This window comes from Lichenostomus cassidix, chromosome Z, assembly GCF_008360975.1.
Source record: "Lichenostomus cassidix isolate B80296 chromosome Z, HeHo_3.0, whole genome shotgun sequence".
Lineage (NCBI taxonomy): Eukaryota > Metazoa > Chordata > Aves > Passeriformes > Meliphagidae > Lichenostomus > Lichenostomus cassidix.
Genome location: NC_139511.1, coordinates 67,014,107 through 67,035,955, shown reverse-complemented (window position 1 = coordinate 67,035,955; position 21,849 = coordinate 67,014,107). Strand labels below are relative to the sequence as shown.

The following is a 21,849-nucleotide window of genomic DNA, read 5'->3' as shown; positions in this document are numbered from 1 at the left end:
CCAGCAGGATTTCAGGTGTTGCACAGTCCCAAGCATGGCTGGGTGAGACCATGCATACAAACACCTGTCCTGGTAGTAAATCTGGCTTTGTTAAGCATCTGTCATAGAGGTGACATCCACCAGGTGTAGCTCACTGGCCTTTTGTCCCTGCCATGCAGCCTTAGTCCCTGGGGACCATGGGGCACCAGGAGAGTGTTCCCCAGGCAGCACTTACGGGGTATTTATGGGCCACTGGGAGTCAGAACCCTTGGGATGTGCAGGCATCCCTGGGACAGGGACAGTCCCTCAGTCCAGGGAAGGAGATGGGTGGCCATGGCAAAGCCACAAGCTCATACATTGAGGAAGCATCCCTTTGGCACTGGGAGGAGGACACAAGATGCAAAGAGGGGATGAACAGAGGCACTGCCAGCACCATCAGCCCCCTGGCCCCACGGAGATGTGCTCTCTGTGACACAGGGGGACAGCTGGCACCTTGGTGGAATGTTTGGAACTGGACAACCAGTTCTTGGGCCAACAGGCAGCAGGGTGATGGTGTTGTTGTAGTGTTCCTGCACTGTCACCTCAATCAGCTGCTTGGGCTGACCTTGGCTCAATGGATTTTGTAATGGGGACATTGTTAATTCCTACAGACCATAGGGAGTGGGAAGAGACACCCGTGCATCTGCCTTCATGGCTGCAGGGGCACAGCCGATTAGCAGGCAGAATCTAATGCTGGAAATGCAACTGGAGATTGGAGCACCAAGCCTTCCTAGGGGTCATAGCAGCATTGTGATCCTCTCCCCAAGCTCCCCACTCACCCAAACCCAGGGGACTGAGGATGGCATCACTGGCTCCTCTGGCCCTGCATCCAGGGTGTCCACAGACATCCAAGCAGTTTGCCTAGCAGGAGAAGGGGTGAGTGCACTGGGACTGCCAGGAATGGGGCAAGCAGAGGCTGGGAAAGGAGTTACAGGACTGTACCAATGTCCTACAGCTGGCATGGTCCCAGAGGGCTGGGTTTCATGGGGCAGAGGGTGCCCTGGTTGGTAGAATGCTCTATTTCTGTCCTGCACTGTGGTGACGTTCCTCTCCATGCCCTCTGCTCGCTCCCTCATTATAATGCACATGGTAATGAGGCTGCAGGAGATGAGCTTGTTTGCAGCGAGCTTTGCCTCAGTGCCTGTGACCTTCTTAGCCTGTGAGTGGAAAGCTGTGTCCCACAGACATGCTCTGAGTGGGGTCTCAGCTCAGGGATCCCTCCTCCTCCTGGACCAGGACTGGGAGGGGTTTTTTGTGCTCAGAGCTCTCCCCAGCCCTTCACATGATCCCCCTGGCTTAGAAGATCTACCAGCTGGAACTGATCTGAGCCTGGGGACTATGTTGCAGCAGGTCTCAGAGCCACCCCATCATCACCATGTCACACAGCAGCCTGGCATGAGCTCTATCACTGCCTCAGTTTCCCTTCTTCAGCAGATCCTGTGCCTGGTGCACTCTGAAACCTGTCCATGGACGGGGTTGATGTGTGAGAGCTTCTGCCAGCTCTGAGAGCCCAAAGTCACTGCAGGATGCAGCTCCAGGGGACAAGTCAGGCCACTTTTCTGATCAAGGAGTATGACACCCCCTCAGTACAGACACACAGCAAGGCACTCTCTGAGTCCTTGTGCCACCCTCCTGCATCTGCAACTGGGCAGGTGTAGAAACCCTGAAGATTTCCTCCTCCTGCAGCAGTTTCCTGTTACAAACTCCCTCTCTTTCCAGAGCTACTGTGGAACCTGCTCTTGGATGGGCTTTTTGACAGACCATGGAGAGCAGTTGGTGTAAGTGCTGCTGAGGGCCCTGTGTTATTTAGAGAAGAGGAACATACAGCCTGCTGGGACAGGTGTGGCTCTTGGGCCCTTGCAGCCCAGGGGGATGCTTGTGTGATCAGTGATGCCATGGAATGGGAGCAGTGGGATTTGGTGGCTTTCTGTCAGACCCACAGCCATGCTCCCTGACTGCAAGTGCTGCCTACAGCCCTCCAGGGCTGCAACCTCCTGGCTTTGTCTTGGCTCCCAGCTTCCCCCGCTCCTGCCGGCAGCTACTTAACAATGGTAGGAAATAGTTTCAGCTGGTCCTAGTCAAGATAATTTTATTTTGGGAAGTGCAGGAGCAGTGATTGTATCTTCTCCAGCCCCTTTCTCCTGAATTTCCTTGGAAATCCTGCAGCAATCCAGCTGCAGGCAGAGCCCCACACCAGCCAATGCCTGTGGCACAACACCAGCACACCAGGGAAATTAGTGCTTGCTCTGTCTTCCCTTTTTAATTAAAAGCTAGATTTGGGTGATCCTGTGTGGCTTGTTTGCTGTTTCATCCTGAGTAATGGGCTCTGCAATCACAGTGAGCAATTCTCATCCATCTCAGTGCAGAGAGGCAGCTGGGTCATGCCAGAGAGGGAGTTGCATTAACTGGATTTGCTTTTTCCAGAGCTGGGGAGTTGAGCAGAGATCCCTGCCCCTGCAGGGATGGGGACAGGGATGGGGACAAACCAAGCCCTCTCTGATCTAGCCTGTAACACAGTGCCAGCCCAGAACTCTGCTCTGCTCCCACTTCCAGCCCCTCTGCTGCCACATTTTGGCAGATCCATGGGTGCAGACTCATGCCCATCTTTGCAGGGTTGATGCCAACCTGTGCCCCTGAAGGGCTGCAGAGCCCTCCTTGGTTTGCTGCTGGACAACCTGGGACCCCTGAGTGGCTCTGGGTAAAAGTGATTAATGTGCCCTTAGAGATGAAGAAAACAAACTGCCCTTGATTTTCACACCACACTGGTCTCTGCTGAGCCAGATTTAGGCTGTCAGCCCCATCCCCTCCAGGGAGTCAGTGGGAGGCTGGGAGCTTGAAGCACCCCAGTGCACAGGTTTGGGGAGCAGAGAGGTGCAGAGAGGTGGAGTCCAAACCTCTCAGTTGTTGGGAGACTAATCCTGCACCAGATTTGTTGCCAGCATGAGCCACTGGCCTCCATGGCTGTCCTCTGTCCCTGGTGATCCACAGGTTTTCCAGCTGCTGGTGCTGGACTTTGAAGTCAGGGCTTGGCTCCTGTGCCAACAGCTTCGAGGGTCAGAACAGCTGCAAGGCTGGAGAAAAGGTTATTTCACCCCTCAATGTCGTACAGATGCAGCAGTTTTTTCTGCTTCTCGCAGATGCAGGGGCTGGGTCCAGCTTTGTGTGCTTTCCTGCTGCCTTGGGGACTCATGTTTCCCAAATGCTGGTGGCCAGTCCTGGAATATTTACCTCTGCCATACACACAGCTCCAGAGCAGCCACTGTTTCTGGGACCAAGCAGGCTGGTATTTGCCATGGCATGAAGGCTGCACCCCTGGTTTCAGTGCCTGTGACTGCTGGGGGCTCAGAGGAGCTGGTGCAGTCCACACCCCCTCACCCTGGTTTGCTCCAGTGAAAAAAAACGCTGTAAGGCTGTTTTTCATATGTATGCTTTTTAATATCATTAATTCTGTTACACTACACACAACCAGTAACAATGATAAATACTGCAATGGAAATGTTAAAAAAAAATATTATACACATTTTTCATGTTTTTGAAAAAAACCCCCACATTTTAAAATAAATTAATGCATAAAACTGATGGTAGAAAAGAGAAAACCCAAAACAAACCACAACACAACTGATCTGTTTAAGGCAATACTCTACACAGACGGGAACAAAAGTACAACAGTGTGCTACATGATCTGAATGGGAGAAAAAAAACCAAAGGAAAACCCATACAAGATGCAGATTGATGCTTTGGGAGTAAAAAACCTCCCAAAACCAGATAAAAAAAACAATGGCCAAGTTAAGTGCAGCATTAATACACTCTGCAAGTCAAATGATTAGCAGGTTCCTAACAAGGACTAAGGTCAAGCTACAACAAATTTATCTTCCTAATTAAAAGGTTATTCAGGTCAAACCCTACATTTAACTCTATTTGCGTTTGGCTGTTTCAGCTATATTTCACTATATGCAAGGACAGCCAGAAATTCATCTCCTGCTCTTGAGATTAACACAAAGGTCGGGAGGTCTCCCGTCCTGAAAGGTATTTCCATTAAATAAACCAAAAAGGGATCTTGCTTTTGGTGACTCTGAAATGCCTCCCACCACCCCTTCCCCTGGGGCACCTGGTACCACACAGGGAATAGAGACCTGGAAGGCATTTGCTTAGGTTGATTTTTTTCCATGCTGAGGACACAAAATGGAAGTGCAGATTTGATCTGGACTTGGAGGAGTGCTGTTTCTCTGTCTGCCAGAAATGTCCATCTGGAGCCTGCTGAAAGTACTTTACCAGCATGGAAGAAACCCATCCCGTATCCAGGCTCTGGATACAGCCATGACATTTGCTACTAAGGTTGGTGCAAAGCTCCACACCTGCCTGGACAGCCAATGAACCCCAATTATTAATGCAGCCCAGAACTTGGCCACTGGAAGATGGACAATAATTGTAATGCCAAAAAATCCCCCTCTCCCTCAAAAAAGAAAAGAAAAGGGACAGTAGCCACTTTCTGCCAACTTCCTCAGGTGGATCCCCATCAGCTGCCACCCATTCAAGATCGGCAGTGCCAGATCTCACCAGCATCGACCCAGTACATCCCCAGTAAGGTGCATGTCTGCAAGGTGCTGCTGGGGGCAAAGAAACTTCTTGGGACATGGTCAGAGCCTCCTGTACTGCCCTGCTAGAGTGCATGGGAAGGAAGCCATGGTACACAAGGAAAGAAATCCAACTGGAATTACTAGACTTGTGAAGGCCAACAGCTGTCTGGGTTGCCTTGGGTTCGAGTGGGAAAGGGGGATGCAGAACTGGGCTGAGAATCACTTTGGTGCAACTGCCTCTGATGCTCATCACTAGTGCGTGGGGCAGGGGGAGGACAGGCGATGGCTGCTTGGAGAAAAGGGGAGTGGAAGGAGGACGTGTGTGCAATATAACAAGGCTTGCAATTCTAGGACTAACCACTGGACACGGATACTGAAGATTACCTGTGACAACTAGCTATCCTTCTACTGCTCCTACTCCTTCCCCCACTTCTTGTCTGATTCTTCTTCAGTTTGGGAACCAGCCATGGCTGTTTGGCATGATGGCCAGTGCCGACCCTCCCACCCCAGTCCTCGCCCAGCTCATGGGGTGACTCTGCTACAGGTTGGACAATGAGGTCTGGAAATCACATCAGGCACAGACTGGCTCTGCATGGCAACCAGCATGTGCTTTCAGACCCTTCAGAAACCTATTAAATGGCAGCTCATCTCCCTTATTAAACTGAAGGTTCAATAACTTCCGTGGAAGGAGTAAAAATGGTTAAAAAAGTGCAAAAAGGGGAGAGGAAAAAACCAACTTTCTGAATTGTCTCTCCTGCAAAGATTTCATCCTCCACCAGAGTCTTTCTCCCAGCAGAACTACAGCCCCACCAGTGTCTCACAGCCCCCTGATCCAGTGCAGCAAGAGCAGAGCCAACAGGCTGCCCACCAGGGCCTCTGCTGCAGGAGTCCAGCTCACACCAGGAGCATGTGGGCTGGCAGGTCTGGGACCTGGTGCTTGCACCCCAGGCCTCCTACAGCACTGAGGCTGGGAGGGTAAAGGCGTCCGGCTCAGCGGGCTGGAACTTTCCAGGTTTTTAATGAACCTGGTGAATCCTCAGCCCCACAGCCTTCATGTGGCTGAAGAGAAATCCCAGCCTCCTGTCAGTCAGTCAGTCAGTCAGTCAGCCTCCTCTCTGACTCTTACCCCACTGTGTTCACTGATCTACAGCTGGCCTGACTTTTGCTTGGGTTTTGTCTTAGGACAGAGGCAAGTTGAACACATGTGCTACTGCAGCTTTTCCATGCAAAGAAACTGGAACAAATCTGTGAACTGGGGATGGATTGCAAGTCTGTCATGAAGAGTGCTTGCCCAAGTTTTTCAGCTCTTTCCATGTGTTTGTATTACATCTCTCAACAAACTGTGTCTTCCAAGGGAGGCTTGAGGAAGGTGGGTAACAAATGGAGTTGCAGCTTCTTTAGGTTGCAGAAGCAAGAAGGCAGCCTGGGTGAAGAGCAGTGCTTCCCAGAGAGCTCACCTGGGACAGCTGCATGGGCAGCTAGGGGAGAAATGCCTCTCTGGGAGGGTAAATATCTCAGCAGCTATGGGACATAGCACGGCCTTTCACTGGCCTTTTCTTTTCCTGGTGCCTACTGTGCTGCCTTCCAGTGGAATGTTTGAGACAGTCACATTTTCATGAGGTTTATTTTGTACCTTCCACTCCCTGATCCAATCCTACCACCTGTATCACCATTTGCTACTATGGAAATGATCCCACAGGCCAGGCACCACCAGTGAACACCTTCCAGAAGAAAATTCATGTTTTGCTGGAGCAGCTTTTTAGAGAAAGCAAAAGGGTCAAGGTCACTACCAGTGGCAAATGGTCTGTGAAGCAATGGGAAAAGCTGCTCTCCACAAGCACCGGGGAAGCTGCAACCTGTCCTGCCAGAGCCTGTGCTGCTCTGTGACATGGTTTGCTGCATGTCTGCGTGGGCCATGGGGCTCTGCTCCCTGTGTTCTCAGTCAGTCCCAGCCTGTGCCTCCCCTGCAAGCTTTCAGAGCAGTGCTCAGCCAGGCAGCATTCAGCTGCTGTCATCCTGGGACTGCCAGCAATGTCAAGTGGGGCAAAGGAAGGGCTGTAGCTGTAATTTTTGGGAAGCAATGCGGCAGCTCCGCTGCATAATACAAGAAGTTAAAATACGGACCACAACCCCTGTGAGAAATCTCCACTGATGTTCTGTAGATAATACCAGGCCACAACACCTCCCTCTATGCTAAATTCCTGGCCCTTCTGCTTCAGGGCTTATGTGGCTCCCTAACAAAGGTGGGTTTGCCTGACGAGATGTGGTTTGGAGCAATCCTCCTCACAGCTGAGCCTTGAAAGGAAGTGACAAGTATGCCTAGAGGTGAAAAGCAGCTTAAAATGAAGACCTTCCCATGCCTTCCCAGCCAGCCCAGCTTGCCCTGTGGCACTGCCCCTCTATGCAGATGTTGCTTTTGAATATGCAGCCTAAGCTTGCTGAGCCAAGCAGCTGCCAGGTGAAAAAGCCTACAGTATTCTAGGTAAGAGTAACAATACTCCAGGTGGGCTTGAAGTGGGGATGGAAAAGCAAAGGAGGAGCCCAGGCAGAACCACCAGTTTAAAGGCTAAGATGATCATATGGTTGCTAAAAGCAGGAGCGTGGAACTGCCATGGGAATATCCCAAAAATAAGCCCTTCAATCCTCTGTTCCCCCTCATCACTACTTGCCATCCTAAGTTGCACTCCTAAATTCTTTAATTCTGCTATCAGTGGATGGTGCTGTTGGGCCACCAAATCTTTGTACATGTTCCCTGTGGGAGCAGGCAAGCTCAGAAGCCGGTTTTGCAAGAGTCAGCTGCCAAGTAACTGAATAACATATCCTTGACAAACATCTTTCTCCAAAGATGTTTAACCTCTCTACTAACGTCCACCCCGCTGCCTTCTGGCACATGTGAGCAACATCAGAAGATGGTAAACAGAGGGAAAACAGAGTAGTACTTTGAAAACAGAATTAAATTTCTATAGCATAGCATTTACATCCTGCTTGCAGGGCTATCCTATCAATGGTGCCTCTCACACACTTGGCAATATCCATGCAGGATGGTGGGAGCACTTTGGGAAGGCAGGTTTCTCCCATGTGCTGCAGAAGAGAACGACATCAAGAAGAGATGTAACTTGCCTGAGTTTAGAGCAAATACCAACAGCACCAAGGACCCCAAATCTCATTTCTGTGCTCTAACAGTCCACCAGACCCACCAGGGCTGTATGTGGCTGTGGTGCCACCTCAGGGACATGGTGTTTCTGGTGTGCACATCTGAAATCAAGCTTTGCTCCCTGCTGGCATCAGCATTGCACTGAGACAGATCAACTCGGACAACTGGGATCTGCCCTAGGCCAAGACAGCACTTGGCAATCTTTCTGGTTATTGCTTGTTTTCCTTTTCCTGTTGTTCCATCTGTTGCCCAGCTGGGTCCTTCCTTTCTTCAAAAGCATCTTCATATTTCTGTTGAGTCACACACAGAGTGCTGCATTTTTCAAACCTCCTGCCCTCTTCCTGCACAGCCTGCAGGGCAGCCCAGGGTTAGACTGTGCACAGAAAGGAAAGGATTCTGCTCAGGACTGGAGACCCATGTGTCACCCAGTGAACTGCTGAACACAGTGTGTGCCTCCTTTTGGGACAAGAGCTGGTGAGACAAACCAGAGGGAGCTGAGTCCATCCTGTCCATGGGGGAGCTGTCCTGAAGTCCCTTTCAAAGTCCATGCAGCAGCAATGGTCACCTGCTTTTGCAGTTGCAAGGCATCTGCAGGCAGGACAGCCAGAAGAGCATAGCAGACCCAATGGCCAAGCAAAGGTGTTAGGGACATGCAGCAATGTCAGACATCATCCAGTGGCTCTTCCAAGGGTTGACTTCAAGATGTGTCTGATAAGATATCAAATGAGCCTTCAGGATGGGCATCAGCTTCCTTTCAGCTGAAGTTTATTTACCAACATCAGAAAAGCAGACATTACGCTATCTACAGACCTTCCTTAAGACTGGGAGGATGTTCCTCCTCACAAAAGACATGTGGAAATGTGAAGTTTGCAGACCAGAGAGATGGAACAGAGTGCTGAGACTCTGGAGTGCAAATCCAGCTCACATTAAAGGATACTATCTGATATTTTATCAGATTAACATCTGATAAAAGAGAAGGATTTGCTTAAACTCAGGTAATTTGGTGACTGACATTATATAAAATTCTAAGAAAAATCCAGTCTGGCTTTAGGAGGCATCAAAAGCAAATTCCTTTGTGGAGACAGCAGCATCAATATCCTTACATCCTATATGCATGGTAATTTAGATAGACAACGATGCAGCATTTCATATTCCATGGTATTCCTCCCTTGGGTTTTCTGTACAACTTTGGATTGAAAATGTAGCCTGAGAGGACCATCTTGCTTGGTGCAAAGACTGAAGGAAGGAACAATTTTCTTCCTGCCATCTGCCTTTATGAGAGTACCCAGCAACTCTGCAGATTTTGAAGAAATGCTGTGACAGAGAGTCAGAGTCTGTGCTCTTTCCTTCTGCCTTCTCCTAGCCATGGTGGCAGAGACTGGTCTAAGGAGAGCAGTGCCAGAATAGCCATCTATCTCCACACCTTCCCAGGAAATCACCACAGTATAACCTCCAACTAGGCTGGATCAGATGATCCCACTGTGGCCCCTTCCAGCCTGACCCATTCTGTGACTCTGAGGGCATAAGGAAAATCTGCTGGCTTAAGCAAAGGTCTGAACATGGGACCAGATGGGGGAACCAGCCTCATCTGTGGTTGATACATACCAACGGGCAGTCCTCTATATTCCATAACAAGCCAACAAACATGCTGCATGGTCATAACCTGCTGAAGGGGCTGCAGTTCAGAAGGTTAGTGTTCAGTTTCCTATGACAGCCACATGTGCATTGCCTTAACCCACTCAGTCCTTCTGATAACAACCCTACACAGGTAACTACTTTTCCCCACCCTTACTTACTTTATTCCCCTAATAAAATATATGAACACAAGCATAGAGAGGAGAAGCCAAAAAATTTCCATTTTATGGTCCTGTACTGTCATGCCAAACCAACTATTTGTGCAACCAACTCCTTCTGTGCACAGGCAAAAACATTTGGGTTGTGCTTCGGTTTGTATTTGGAAGAAGCACAGGGTGTAAGATTTGAATTCATCTCCCTCTCTTCCTAAAGGGCTGTGCTAGAAGCAGATGCACATCATAAATGCAGAGGGCTGAAGGCAGTTGCAGGGTTGGGGAATGCCTCAGGGCACACGGCAGGCGAAAACCAGCAACAGGGGCAATAAAAGGACTTGGTCATGTTGCCATGGGACAGTGGGTGTCACAGAATCACTCAGATTGGAAAAGATCTTTAAGATTATCGAGTCCAACAGTTAACCCAGCAATGCCAAGTCCACTAAATGGAAGTCTGTCCCTCAGAGGAGAAACACCTCTCCCTGGGAGGTAACAGTGCCAACAAGCCTCATTCTGCCCTCAACGGAACAGGACAGTGCTCAGTTATGGCTGGACTCAGTGATCTTAAGGGCATTTTCCAGCCTAGATGATGGCTTGATTCTATGATGGCAGCATGATGGAGACCTGTGGGACATGCAGGCCTTGGTGGCTGGCCAAGGTGAAGAGATGGCTTGTTGCTCTAGCAGTCACTCTGAAATGCTCTGAGCTCCTGGGCAAGGGCTGTGGGGAAGGCTGAGCTTGTGCGGCCTGGCTGGAAGGCACAGAGACTGACCCAGGAGGACAAATGTGATGAAGACATTCCATGGTACCAGTGCTGAACTGCAAAGTCCCTCTCCAGAAGAGTGAAGATTTAAAGAGCCTTGGTCATGTCCTATTGGATTTGGTTTGACCATGGTGTTTCTATTAGGTTTCGTCTATATTCCCCATTAAAAAAGACTCCTTAAGGAATGTTTTTCCCTTTTATCTTTCTCTCTACTCTCTATTTTCCCCACCTCCAGACAACTTGGCAACCTCAGCCTGAGCTGTATTTTGGAAATATTCCCCCTTAGCACTACCAACGTGGTGAGAAAAGTAGAAGAATTCACTTGAGGAACACTATCCCCACAGGAGTTGGCAATTTAACCATCACTTCTGCACAAAGACAAAGGGATGCTCAGTAAACAGCACCATTCAAGTCCTCTCTCTGAGGCCTGGAACCAGGATAGCAGCATGTTGTTTTAGGGAGAGGGGACAAGCACAGCTTTAAAGGAGTTGATAACATCTAGTGAATAGTAAAGCTCGGGAATCTTGTGTGCCTGCTCCTTCACTCACACAGTGGCTGGTATTGAGCTTTGCACTGCACAGAGTGAATCCCCAGGATGTTAAATAAATCTCCTGCTAATTACGAATAGGACTTCTTAAAGACTCAGCTCACTTCATGCAGATTTCAGATGAGGGATCTGTCTGTTGTGGTGGAGCTCAGGGTCTGCTTTGTGACTCAGGAATTCTGATGGGAAGCTCAGAACTGCCCTTATTTTTTTCCTTTCCCAGGATACAAAGCAGATGATGACCCAAGGCAGGTGATCCTTCCTCATGAAAGGCCAGGAAAACACAAGAACTGTGCCTGTGGCAAAAGACTTCAACACTGAGAAAAATGCCAGCCCATCCCTTGTACATACTGAAGCCAGCAGTGTAACACTGGCCAGTGAGAGGACATGTTTCCTAATTCCAGAAGTGATTCTGCATTCAAAACAATCTGCTCATGAACTGGCAGCTCAGCCCAGCAACCTAATATAACAGGTTTCCTAACTTTCCCAGTGCCAAATAAACACAACTGCTCCTGACATGGGAAGCTGTAACACATACCATTTCTGGCTCACAAGTGGGCAGGTAGGGGGTGAACAGTAGCTTCATCTCATGAGCATCTTTCAGCTGAAGCTGTTCATAACTCTGCCATTGCTGAAAACTCCTTTTAAGTCTGACCCCACCACACTGATGACTTCAGAATTAATGAATCTCTCCCACAGGCACCCAGAAACACAGTGTCAAGAGGATATCAAGAGTCAAGCACTGTTAAAATGTTCTTTCTTCAACTAGCTTTCCGAGCCCTGTTGTTCAGGCTGTATATCTCCAGTCCTGACTCATGCAGGATTCACTTCTTCTCAGCTGAAAAAGTTTCAGATTTTTGGAAAGAGATGGGTCGCACAGGGATTAAATACAGGCTGAAGTCAGAATACGTGACTGAACTGAACTCACGAGTATGGTTGCTATTCCTGGGCAAGGAGCAAATCCCCAAAGTGCATGGATGGATTGCAGATTGAATCTGATGTGTTTGGTGGTAATTTAATGTGGCGCTAAGGGTAGATTGCATTGGCTATGTGACACAACAGCTTGAGCTAGTACTGACTCACAGTGAAATGTCACCTATTTGTCCCTTTTGCAAGTGAATGAATTGTGTCATGCTAGTCCTGGCAAGCCTTGCCATAAGAAAGGATGCCCTGGTCCGTCCCCATTCCTGTGCCCCAGTTATAGTATCATTTTGGTTATGCAAATGAAACAGGTTTAGTGAATGAATTAAGAACTGACTTCCTCTCATTGGTAAAACATTCTGATACCTCCAACTTGCCCTAATCTTGCAGATGGATTGGTTTCAGTGGGCAGGATTACCTGAAGTCCCATCTGACCTATCCCGTTCTGGAAAAAGACACTTTACAAAATATCCCCAGTGCCTAAACAAACCAAGGAGGTATCTCTGGACCCCTCTGCATTCGCTCTCCAGACCAGTCAGTTCTGCCAGGCACTGCCTGGCACTTTGAGCAACTTCTCTTTTGTTTTACCATAGTTTAAAATAACTTATCAACCAATCATAAAATGAATTTTTTGGTTTCTCCTGGCTCCATGAACACAAAGAGGTGCACGTCCTACCATAGGAGGAAGCAATGGCTGTTAAGTTTTACAGTTATAGTGGAAAGCACTGATCACAGCCTGCCGGCCTCACTACTGGATGTGACAGGCGGTGGAGGAGGTGGCTTGGCAACACATGCAGGTAGGGTTGACCGATTTCGGGGGAATTAGGTCGAGGTCCTCGTCATCTGGGATCTCATCTAACCGGTACCCATCCTTTAGCAGCTGGATGTTCAAGTCTTGGTTGATCTGCTACAGACAAAGAGACAAACAGTCAAACACTCGGGACGGTTTACTTCTGGTGGTCAGAAGAGGAAGGACGTTCCCCCTACTCTGGAATGTGTTTCCCCATTATTAACAGCTGCCCCACTAATGAAACAGTCTTAGTATTCGTCCAGAATAAGAATATCTAGAGGGAGATACACTATTTTGTTCTGGAATAATTTTTCCTGAGGACAAGCCCTCACTTAAAGTACTGTAATAATAATATTTACTGGCAGATGGGCAGTCCTCTCCTTCAGTCTGGGGCACACTATAGCAGTTAAAAGAGGATAAAGTTTGGCTCTGTGATCTCAGATTCAAGTGCTGTCTAACTGGATCTGTATAAACAGCACTTTATCAGGGCACAGAAACAGCTCAGATCATCTGATACGGCCACTGCTCTCGGCTGTTTCCCAAGGTTTCAGGGGTGTTTTATCCAAGGAAAGATTACAAGGGGGAACAGTTCTGAGCAGTTTGTGGGCAGAATGGCTGCTCAGCAGCCTGGATGTAAAATCCTACAGAAGCAGTAGCCAGAGGCTGAACAACAAATCCATGAGAGGGCTCAGGAATATAATCAGAAACAATGCAGATTTACAGGCTTGAGCTTCCTGCCTTTTCCCTTTGAAAGGGCAAGAGTTCATATCTGCAGGTCCTCCCTGGAATTTCTGCTTGCTCCAAGTAAACACACACTGGGTGACCCTGACCACTCCAATAACTGGAAATCACAGCACACCCTCAGATCCTTTATTTATGTCCTTGGCATGCACGCAGCTGCTGAGCTGCCATGACAGACAAGGTGATGGTTTTATACCCCATGGGTCACTAAGCAAAATGGGGAGAAGCCTGAGTAAAACCAAAGGTAGCTGTGAAAACTGCTGATGGGCAGATCTCTGTGCCATGGCAGTGAGGGTATGGAGGCAGCTGGATCACCAGGGAAGAAAGCAACATGACATAGTTTCTGCCATGGCCCCTTCCAGATTCACAGGATCTATATCACTACTAAATTTGTTGTGTAGCCATTTCTGCCTTTGCAAGGCCACTCTAAGCCATTTCTGGCTGCTCTGTTATTTGCATTCATGGCAAGGATGGCAGGAGAGAATATAACTCACCTCAGCTGATGAGTATCCCGAGGAGGAATATCTGGACATATCAAAGTCATCATCACTGCAGGGAAGTACAAGATACAGCAAAGAAGAAATTGGTTAGATGAAACCTGTATTCCCCACTTAGCCTATCTTTCTTGTGCCACGAAACTGTTCTTGAGGCACAGAGAAGTTACATCAAGGGAGCCTGCAGAGCAGCTTTCATCTGTGACCCTCAGATCTTTCCATCACAGTGCTCTTTACTCGCAGCTCTTCTGACTTGTTCTCACACAGAGACCCATTACGGCACAGGTCAGAGGGAACAGCAGAGAGAGGAGTGCAAGTGCTGCCCTCTGGCATGAAAACTCACTTAGGCTGTCATGTATATCACCTTTTCAACCTTTTGCATACCTGTCTGTATCCAGGGCTACCAGGGGCTTTTCATCTGGACTCTGGTCTAGCGACGAATAGCCCTTATTGGGAACGACGAGCCTGAAATAATTAAATGTTGTCCATTAACCACACAGTAAAGCTCAGCAACACACACTGCCTAGGGTAAAGCTATCTGATATACGGCTTTCCCCATTTCACTTCTTTGCAAGCCCTCACTCATTGGTGAAGATGTTTAAATGGGTGCAATTCAGAGGGAGTAAGGTGTGTCTCTGGGTAGCCTACAGTAATTTTCACATGGATTAACACTGGGCATGCCTTGGGAACACACTACTCCCTGGAAGGAAAAAAAAACCCCTGGGACACTGCACTTCATTCTGCTGAACCTGTTTGGCTAGCACTGCTTGTTGTATCAGATTGCTCATTTTTGTGTTGCCTTTTCTTCCTGGCAATGGGTACATGACACTAGCAGTAAGTACACAGAAGAAGGCTAGGGGAAAGCAGAGGCTCAGTGATCCCACTATTCTGCTACTGGAAATTGGGGATAGGATGTGGTCTCTCTTTCTGAGTCCCTACCCAGGCCCTGGGCAGCACAACACTTATGAGGTCTCAGTCCTAAATTTAGTAATATTAGAAATATGAGCTGGTGTGCCAAGGATAAGAGACCAGTCAGACCAGCACTTTTTAAATTCCATTTTTTTGAGATGCCTTTCAGTTAATCATAAATGTTACAAAGGCTGAGGATGACTCTGCACCTTTAATTGCCTGGGAGAGTTTGTGAAATGGAACGCAGGCTTCAGAACTTCTAGGATATGGAAAATGTGTTAATACAATGGTATCTTGTTCACAATAGAATCCTTTAATCCAAAAACTGCAAAAATACTTTGGTTCACATTTAAAATAAGATCAACTAAACCAAGCAAATGGAATAAGATTCTTTGTTCAGCAGGTAGGGACCATGGGAGTGACAAAAATCTTCTCATTCAGTGGGTTAACTCAGGTTTTCACCCAAGTGGTCTTTAACAACACACCACGATGCACAACGATGCTTCACCTAGCGTTTGAGAAATATAAATCTAAAGATGATAAATCACCTCATCCATGCTCCAACTACTCTCTAACTACCTGAAATGTTTTTCTGCTTCTGCTCAGAAAATTGCAGCAAGCCATTAACAATTTTAGAAATAAGAAGTCCTGGCAAGCGCTGAGAGTGGGCAGGCTCAGGGAAAGTAAGATATATCAACTAATATAACAAAGCACATGCATAGGTTCACTATTAATTATATTTTCTTTCTCTGATCATTGAAACATAAATAATTTAAAAATTGATGCAGAATTTCTGAACTGCTGCACCAGCGGACTGGAGAAAATAGGAATGTTGCAAAATTCAACAGCCCTTCTCATAGAAGTGGGACAGTCCTTCTGCTCCTGAGGTATGTAGGTAGGAAGTCAAGAAGCAAAGATGTCTGGAACTGAAGCTGAGATTTGGCAGCAGCAGTTTGCCCATACTGGTATCAGGAGTACTGATTCCCATTTTCACTCTCCCATTTTCCAGTCCCTGCTCCATATATACTCACTGATGGTTGTTATTAAATCATCAGTGATCACAGCACTCTCAGGGGATCTAGGAAGAGAACACCGTGGTGATATTTACTTGATGAAAAAAACCCACTGCATCTTCTTCTTGAGATATGTGTTTTTCCTTAGTAATAGAGAACTACAATTTCACTGGAACAGACAAAAATTGATATAGTGTCTCTGCCCCTGATTTAAGTCTTCCCCTCACACCCTGATTGTCCTTATTTTCACTTCCCACTGTCCTTGGAATAAAGCCAGGTAGCAATGGCAGCTGCTTTCTTCCACAGCTCTCCTAGTGTGAGCTTCTTGTCTTTGTGTTTTTGCACACTTGAAGCAACACAAGTTGGAATACAAGCTCCAAGTTCAGTATTCCCTGAGTGGACTGCAGCATCTCCCCAATCTCATTCACACTTAATTTGCTTTTAGGGAGACTGAGAGTGTTATGGATCCAGTTACTCTCACATCTAAGGCTGGCTGTGCCCTCGACCCAGAACAGGACTGAATGGTGAAGGCAACCTTGTACTAGAGGCTGGGTGTCAGAAATCCATAGGGATAATACAGAATAACAGAGGCCTTGGGGAACGAGGAGGAGGTGGAATAGAGATTAGGAGAGGCAAAGCAAGAAGGAAAACATATTTTATGAGAAGAGCAGAACTGTCAAAAAGGGGAATATGCTTTAGCTTACCCTCCTGCAGAGACCTGCGGCACAGTTCGTACTTAAATCATAACCTGGAAATTTTGCAGTGTATCCTCCCAGGAATATCCCATTGTACTGCAACCTTTACCCTGTGAAAAGCAGCTTGAACAAGCCCGTGGCACTTCTGCCTTCCTTCTTCTGTGGCAAGACAGACTGAACCATTCTGAGGTGCTCAGATGTCCTTAAGTGAAACAAGACCGAGCTGGCTATTTGAAATCTTTTGTCAATAGGTGTCACTGCTCTGCTCTTTCCATCCTCAGCTTGGCAACAACAACCTCTCCATGGAAAATTCACTCATGTTACAGGTAGGCACCTCTATTTATCCCACCTTCTCTCCCTTATTATCTTCCCCCACTAATTTCAGTGTTTCTAAACCTCTCAAGCAGCAAATTTGCCACCATTCCTCTCAGGATGTTAGCCTGCAGACTATTGCCAAAAGAAACCAAGTTTTTCTATCATGTACTTGGAAGATCAGGAGGAACAGTGGGCATGGAAAACCCAGCTGAGAGCATTTCCTGAATTTCTTGCTGCCATGAAGGGTCTGGCTCTTTCATAAGGCCTCAACAACCGAACACAGAGAGGAAGCAATGCAGCATATTCCACCCATATTTCAGGGGCTTACAGCTAGAAGCTGACAAGGTCCTGGCAGGATTTATGACTAATATTTTGGGTCTGGGGAATTAGTGTCAACAAGAAATCTCATCTCTCAGATACATTTCATATAGAGAGGCTCTGACCTGCAGCTCCTATTGTTCTTAATATATGATAATCCAGATAACTTTCCCATTCATCAGTAAACATCCAGCATTCCACAGATTTTTCTGTCATTTCAAGTGAGGTCCTCCACTAAAAACTGCCACCTTTCCAGCAGCAGGCAAAGCATGCAATCCTGTGGGCTCAGGGGGTTTCCTCCCTTCTGAACATAGGCAAGTAATACATTGGTGTTCTGAAGTTTGCATGGAGAAAAATAAAAACACTCCAAAAGAAAATATTCAGCTCAGAATGTCTGTTTACAGCAGGCTGTAGCACTGTCTGATGCTGTCATACATCTGAAGCATCTCCAGCAGAGTGTGACCCTGCTGCTCCAAGGGTGGAGGAGGTGAATAGCAAGGCACACAGAGATAGAGTATTTACAAGCCTTCATTAAATCTGTCAGTGTGGGGAAGGGGTCACCATCAAAAAGGAGCAGTGGAACGTACTGTGAGAAAAGCAACCAAGGCAGAACTAAGCTCTAAACCAGTCTGTGTTTCATGAAGCAGCACTGCTCCTCTCCCACTGGCAGGATTAGGTGTTTCATGAGACTACCCAGAATCTGTAGGATGGCCCTATCAACCCCTGATTTCAACCAGGCTGGGCTGCCTCTGCCTTCTACAGGCTGCACTGCCATTGGTCCTGGGCTCAGCTGTCCCTACATCTTCCCAGGGGCTGGGATGCAACAGTACAGAGCATTTGGGCCTGCCAGCTCCAGGAAGGGCCATCACTGCCCTTGCACTGTGTCTGGCAGTACAAATGGCAATGAACACTGTCCTTGACCACCCCAGGGCCATTAGGGGTTGCAGCTCAGAGCATAGCTACCAGTACTTGTCCAGTCCTTTACCTTGTTCGTGCCATCACATTGTTCTTCTTGGGCTGCTGATTAACTGGGCTTCCCATGTTGCCATTCTTCAGGGAGCCCTTCCGAGCCAGCTCCCTCTGCTTCTCTGCATATGAGAAAGGAATGGGAAAAGCAAAATTAGCACAACAGCCTGGCTGGCCACCAAAATGCTGAAGAGACCCAGATCTGATAGTGGCAAAGGGCACAGCAGAATTAACAGCCAAGGACATGAGCTCACCATCTCTCATGGAGGGATGCTGCAAAGGCCAGATGAGCTGTGTCTCACTTTCTCCAAGGTCACCAGGGACTAAAACTAATGTACCTTCACTCACAGCAGCTTCTTGACAGCCACACACTAAAATCTTGGTGTCCAAGACCTCTGAGATCTTGGAGCTCTTAGATGAAACCCAGCTGAGGCTGACAAAGGGCAGAGACCTTGTCTCTGTCTGCAGCTGGTTGCTGCATGGGCCCCAATACTGTGTTGTAGTAGTACAGCTCTGCCTCCAGCAGGGATGGGAACCCAGGGAAATATATAAACTAGTATTAAGTTTTCTGATTCGAAGTCCTTCCTTGTTTCTCACAGAAGACCAGTTGTGTTAAGTTACCTGCTAGTCACAAAACTTGAGCTAAGTGTCCCAAACTCATCCTGCAATGCCAGGCAAGGCTTGTATGGAAAAGCTGAGCATGGGGCCAGTAAGGCAGGAATGGGACCAGTTAAAAACATTCTCCAGAGTGTGAGAAAATGCTGGAAACTACTTTTGTGGCATGCCTGAATAACAGGTGAACCAGACTGCTTGCTGAGGAATCTGAATAGTGAATTTGTTTTGCTTCTGCTTCCCCTACAGTGTATGAATTGTGCTGTTATTGGTTTGGTTTTTTTTTTCTCTTTTGCAGATTTTATTTCCCCTTGCAGAGAAAAGCAGCTTTTTCCACTTGTGCAAAAGCAGTATGCTTCTATGGTGTGCAAGTGCAAGGTGGGCCAACACTTCCCTTCCTCCTGGGAAGTCAGAGCAGGGGGACACATGTCCAAGGCTGCCTTTCTCAAGGGAGAAATAAGCACCAGAGATGCCTAGAGATTGTAATGATGAGGAACATGGAGAGAAAAGTACACACACCTACAAACCATGCCCAGCCTGCCCCTGCCAACAGCAGAGGTGAATAAAGGCTCTTGGAGCTTGGCAGGAAAAGGATTGGATTAATAACTCACTCTGGCATAAGCAACTAAGAGGCGGATTCAAGATCAAAATCAAAACCTTAAATCAGAGTAATTTCTCAGTATGGAACTTGCAAATACATTGGCTACCTCCATCTCCAGAATAAAAGGTTGGTATTTTGCAGTGAATTTTGCTGTTCTGAGCGATACAAAGTGAGACTCTATGGAGGCAAATGTTTACAATGCTAAATACAACCCAATTTCCACTCATCTCCATCAGAAGCTCTGGTGCTGACCACAAATACAAAGCACTGAGACAAGCTGCCAGTGCTTTAGGATGCTGATAAAATGGTTGCAGGTGACTGAACACACTGTGAGTGCAGGTATGATGGCTTGCAGGCAATAACCAGCAACAACAGAAGGGTTGTAACAGCCAGGGGAGTCTTAATCAAATCCAGGCCTCTTCTGGCTTTTCACTAATTTCCCAGACAGAAGCTTCCTTCAAGAAGTAGGATAGAGCAGAGAAGGTGGGGAGGGCATGAAGCAGCCAGTGTGTGCCTTTGACATTACAAAACATGTTCAATTAGGGCTCTGAAGATCCTGTCTGATCATTAGCAGCATGACCATGTTTGGGTGACATATTCAGTCTGTGTTCAAGTCTTTGGTTAGTGCTCTACCCCTGCACTAGGTGAGTTCTGTGAGAAGCTTCTAGAAGTTTCCCTGTGTCTAACAGAGGCAATGCCTGCTGGCTCCAAGACAGACCTGCTGCTGGCCAAGGCTGGGCCCATTAGTAATGGCAGTAGAGAATGTGGAATAACAAAGTGAGGAAAGGGGGGGAAATCCTGCACAACTGCAGCCAGACAGAGGAGGGAGGGGGTGTCAGAAACAGCCCTGCAGACACCCAGGTCAGACAGAAGGAGGAGGAGGAGGAGCTGCTCCAGGTGCCAGAACAGATTCCCCTGCAGCCCATGGAGGTCCACAGGGGAGCAGAGATCCATCTGCAGTCTATGGAGGACCCCACAACAGAGCAGGTGGGTGCCTGAAAGAGGCTGTGGCCTGGTGGGTAGCCCAGGTTGTTGTGTTTTCACTCCTCTGTCCAGCTGAGTGATGGAGAGGCTTTGGTGGGCTGCTGCTGTGCAGCCAGGGTCACCCCACCACAGACAATCTACCTGTCTCCATGCTTGAGTGAAGCAAGGCAGCAATCTTCTGTTTCAATGCAGAACTTGGAGACAGCTGTGCTGTCAGTCTGACTCACGGGGGAATTTGGCTGTACCAGTTCCACTTCAGCTAATTCTGGATGTTGTGTCAGAAGAACACATGGAGCAGCACGAGTGCTTGTGTGTGTGTGTGTGTGTGTGTGTGTGAGGAGGGGGTCCAGGATCCTTTTGATACAACTATACTGCTCTGAACAGCATGGGGAACAGCCTTTTGTCTGGATCTGCCAACCACATTACATCTTGCCCCTCCTTTCTTGTTCACCTTGTCACTTCATCTTTGAGACACTTTGTCCCTTATGGCATTAAAATTATTTGAGGAAAGATGCATCTGCTCAAAGAATAAACCACTGTTTTCATGCTAGCCCCACACCAGCATGTGCTGCTCAGACTCTATCTGAGCCATTCAGCATCTGCTCCAACTGCTGCTTCAAGATAAGCTCTACAGGTGACCAAAGGAGACCATGGAGCTTTCAGTAAGTCAGGGATAACACCTAAATATAAAATACCAAAGGAAATGCATACTGCAGGCACAATCAGGACTGTAAGTGGCCCAGCTTTGTGTCCTGCCTGGCAATGGTCTCCTATTATAGTTGCCTGCAAAGGTCCTCAATAAGAAGGTGCTCAGCATGCCAAATACTCAGCAAACAGTCCCAGCATCTCTTCACCAGCCTGATCCAAGATGTGTCAGAGGATGGAAGGACAGATAACTGCATGCTGACAAGTGATGCACACCCCCACAGGGAGCCTCCTTTAGAGAAAGTCATGTATGAAATGAAAGGGGCTGAATTCTCCCCTGATCAAGGGAACACCCACAGCCCTAATGAATGATTTCAAGCACTGCTTGAGATGATTTAGTGCAATCTAAAATGGTTACCTGTTCAGCTGGCAGGATCTATCTAGCTGCTTTATGATGAGAGAAAACAGTAATGGAGCATGGAAAGCAGAATGGACTTAACATGAATGTGTCTAAACTAAATATCAGACTTGAATGGATTCTTAAAATTACTTCTCTGGTTTCAGCATTTGAAGAAAATCATAACGAGTTTTAATAACATTTTCTATTTTTTAAAAATAAATTAAACGCTGAACCGTTTGTTTAGTGTATGTTGCTATGCAGGGGTGGCCTTGGTTTTGCCTACTATCTTCCCCAAACCAGAAATCCCAAAAGTAGTCATGCTTGAGTCTCCTGCAGAACTGCTCCTTTTGTGACGTGAGACAAAGCAGACAGCCCAGGAATCTGGCCAGCATCACACTGTACTATGCTGAAGAGATATTTGGAGGATCAGACACCCCAAATCCACATTTTCCATTTGTCCCAGGATAGTGGGTGAGTTTGGCTATGATCAGACAGAGGTGAGTGGAGAGTGGTTTAGGATGCCATTGTCACAGTGTCACTGTGCTTGACTACCTGCAGCCCCCTCAGCTGAGGCAACCTGACTGACACAAACACTACTTCAT

General features: G+C 47.6%; 1 protein-coding gene across 3 annotated transcripts in view; it reads right to left on the bottom strand.

Moving 5' to 3' along the window:
• Positions 1-3,429: 3,429 nt before the first annotated feature.
• FAM219A (family with sequence similarity 219 member A) overlaps positions 3,430-21,849 on the bottom strand; it is a 93,476-nt gene continuing 75,056 nt past the window's right edge. For 2 of the 3 annotated variants that reach the window (XM_085043413.1, XM_085043415.1), the window contains exons 3-6: positions 18,025-18,127; positions 14,174-14,254; positions 13,790-13,844; positions 3,430-12,671 (exon numbers count right to left, since the gene is read on the bottom strand). In XM_085043413.1, coding sequence (XP_084899539.1) covers positions 12,513-12,671; positions 13,790-13,844; positions 14,174-14,254; positions 18,025-18,127 — 398 coding nt within the window. In that variant the 3' untranslated portion in view covers positions 3,430-12,512. The remainder of the gene's footprint in view (positions 12,672-13,789; positions 13,845-14,173; positions 14,255-18,024; positions 18,128-21,849) is intronic. The other variant, XM_085043414.1, reaches the window with a different exon arrangement.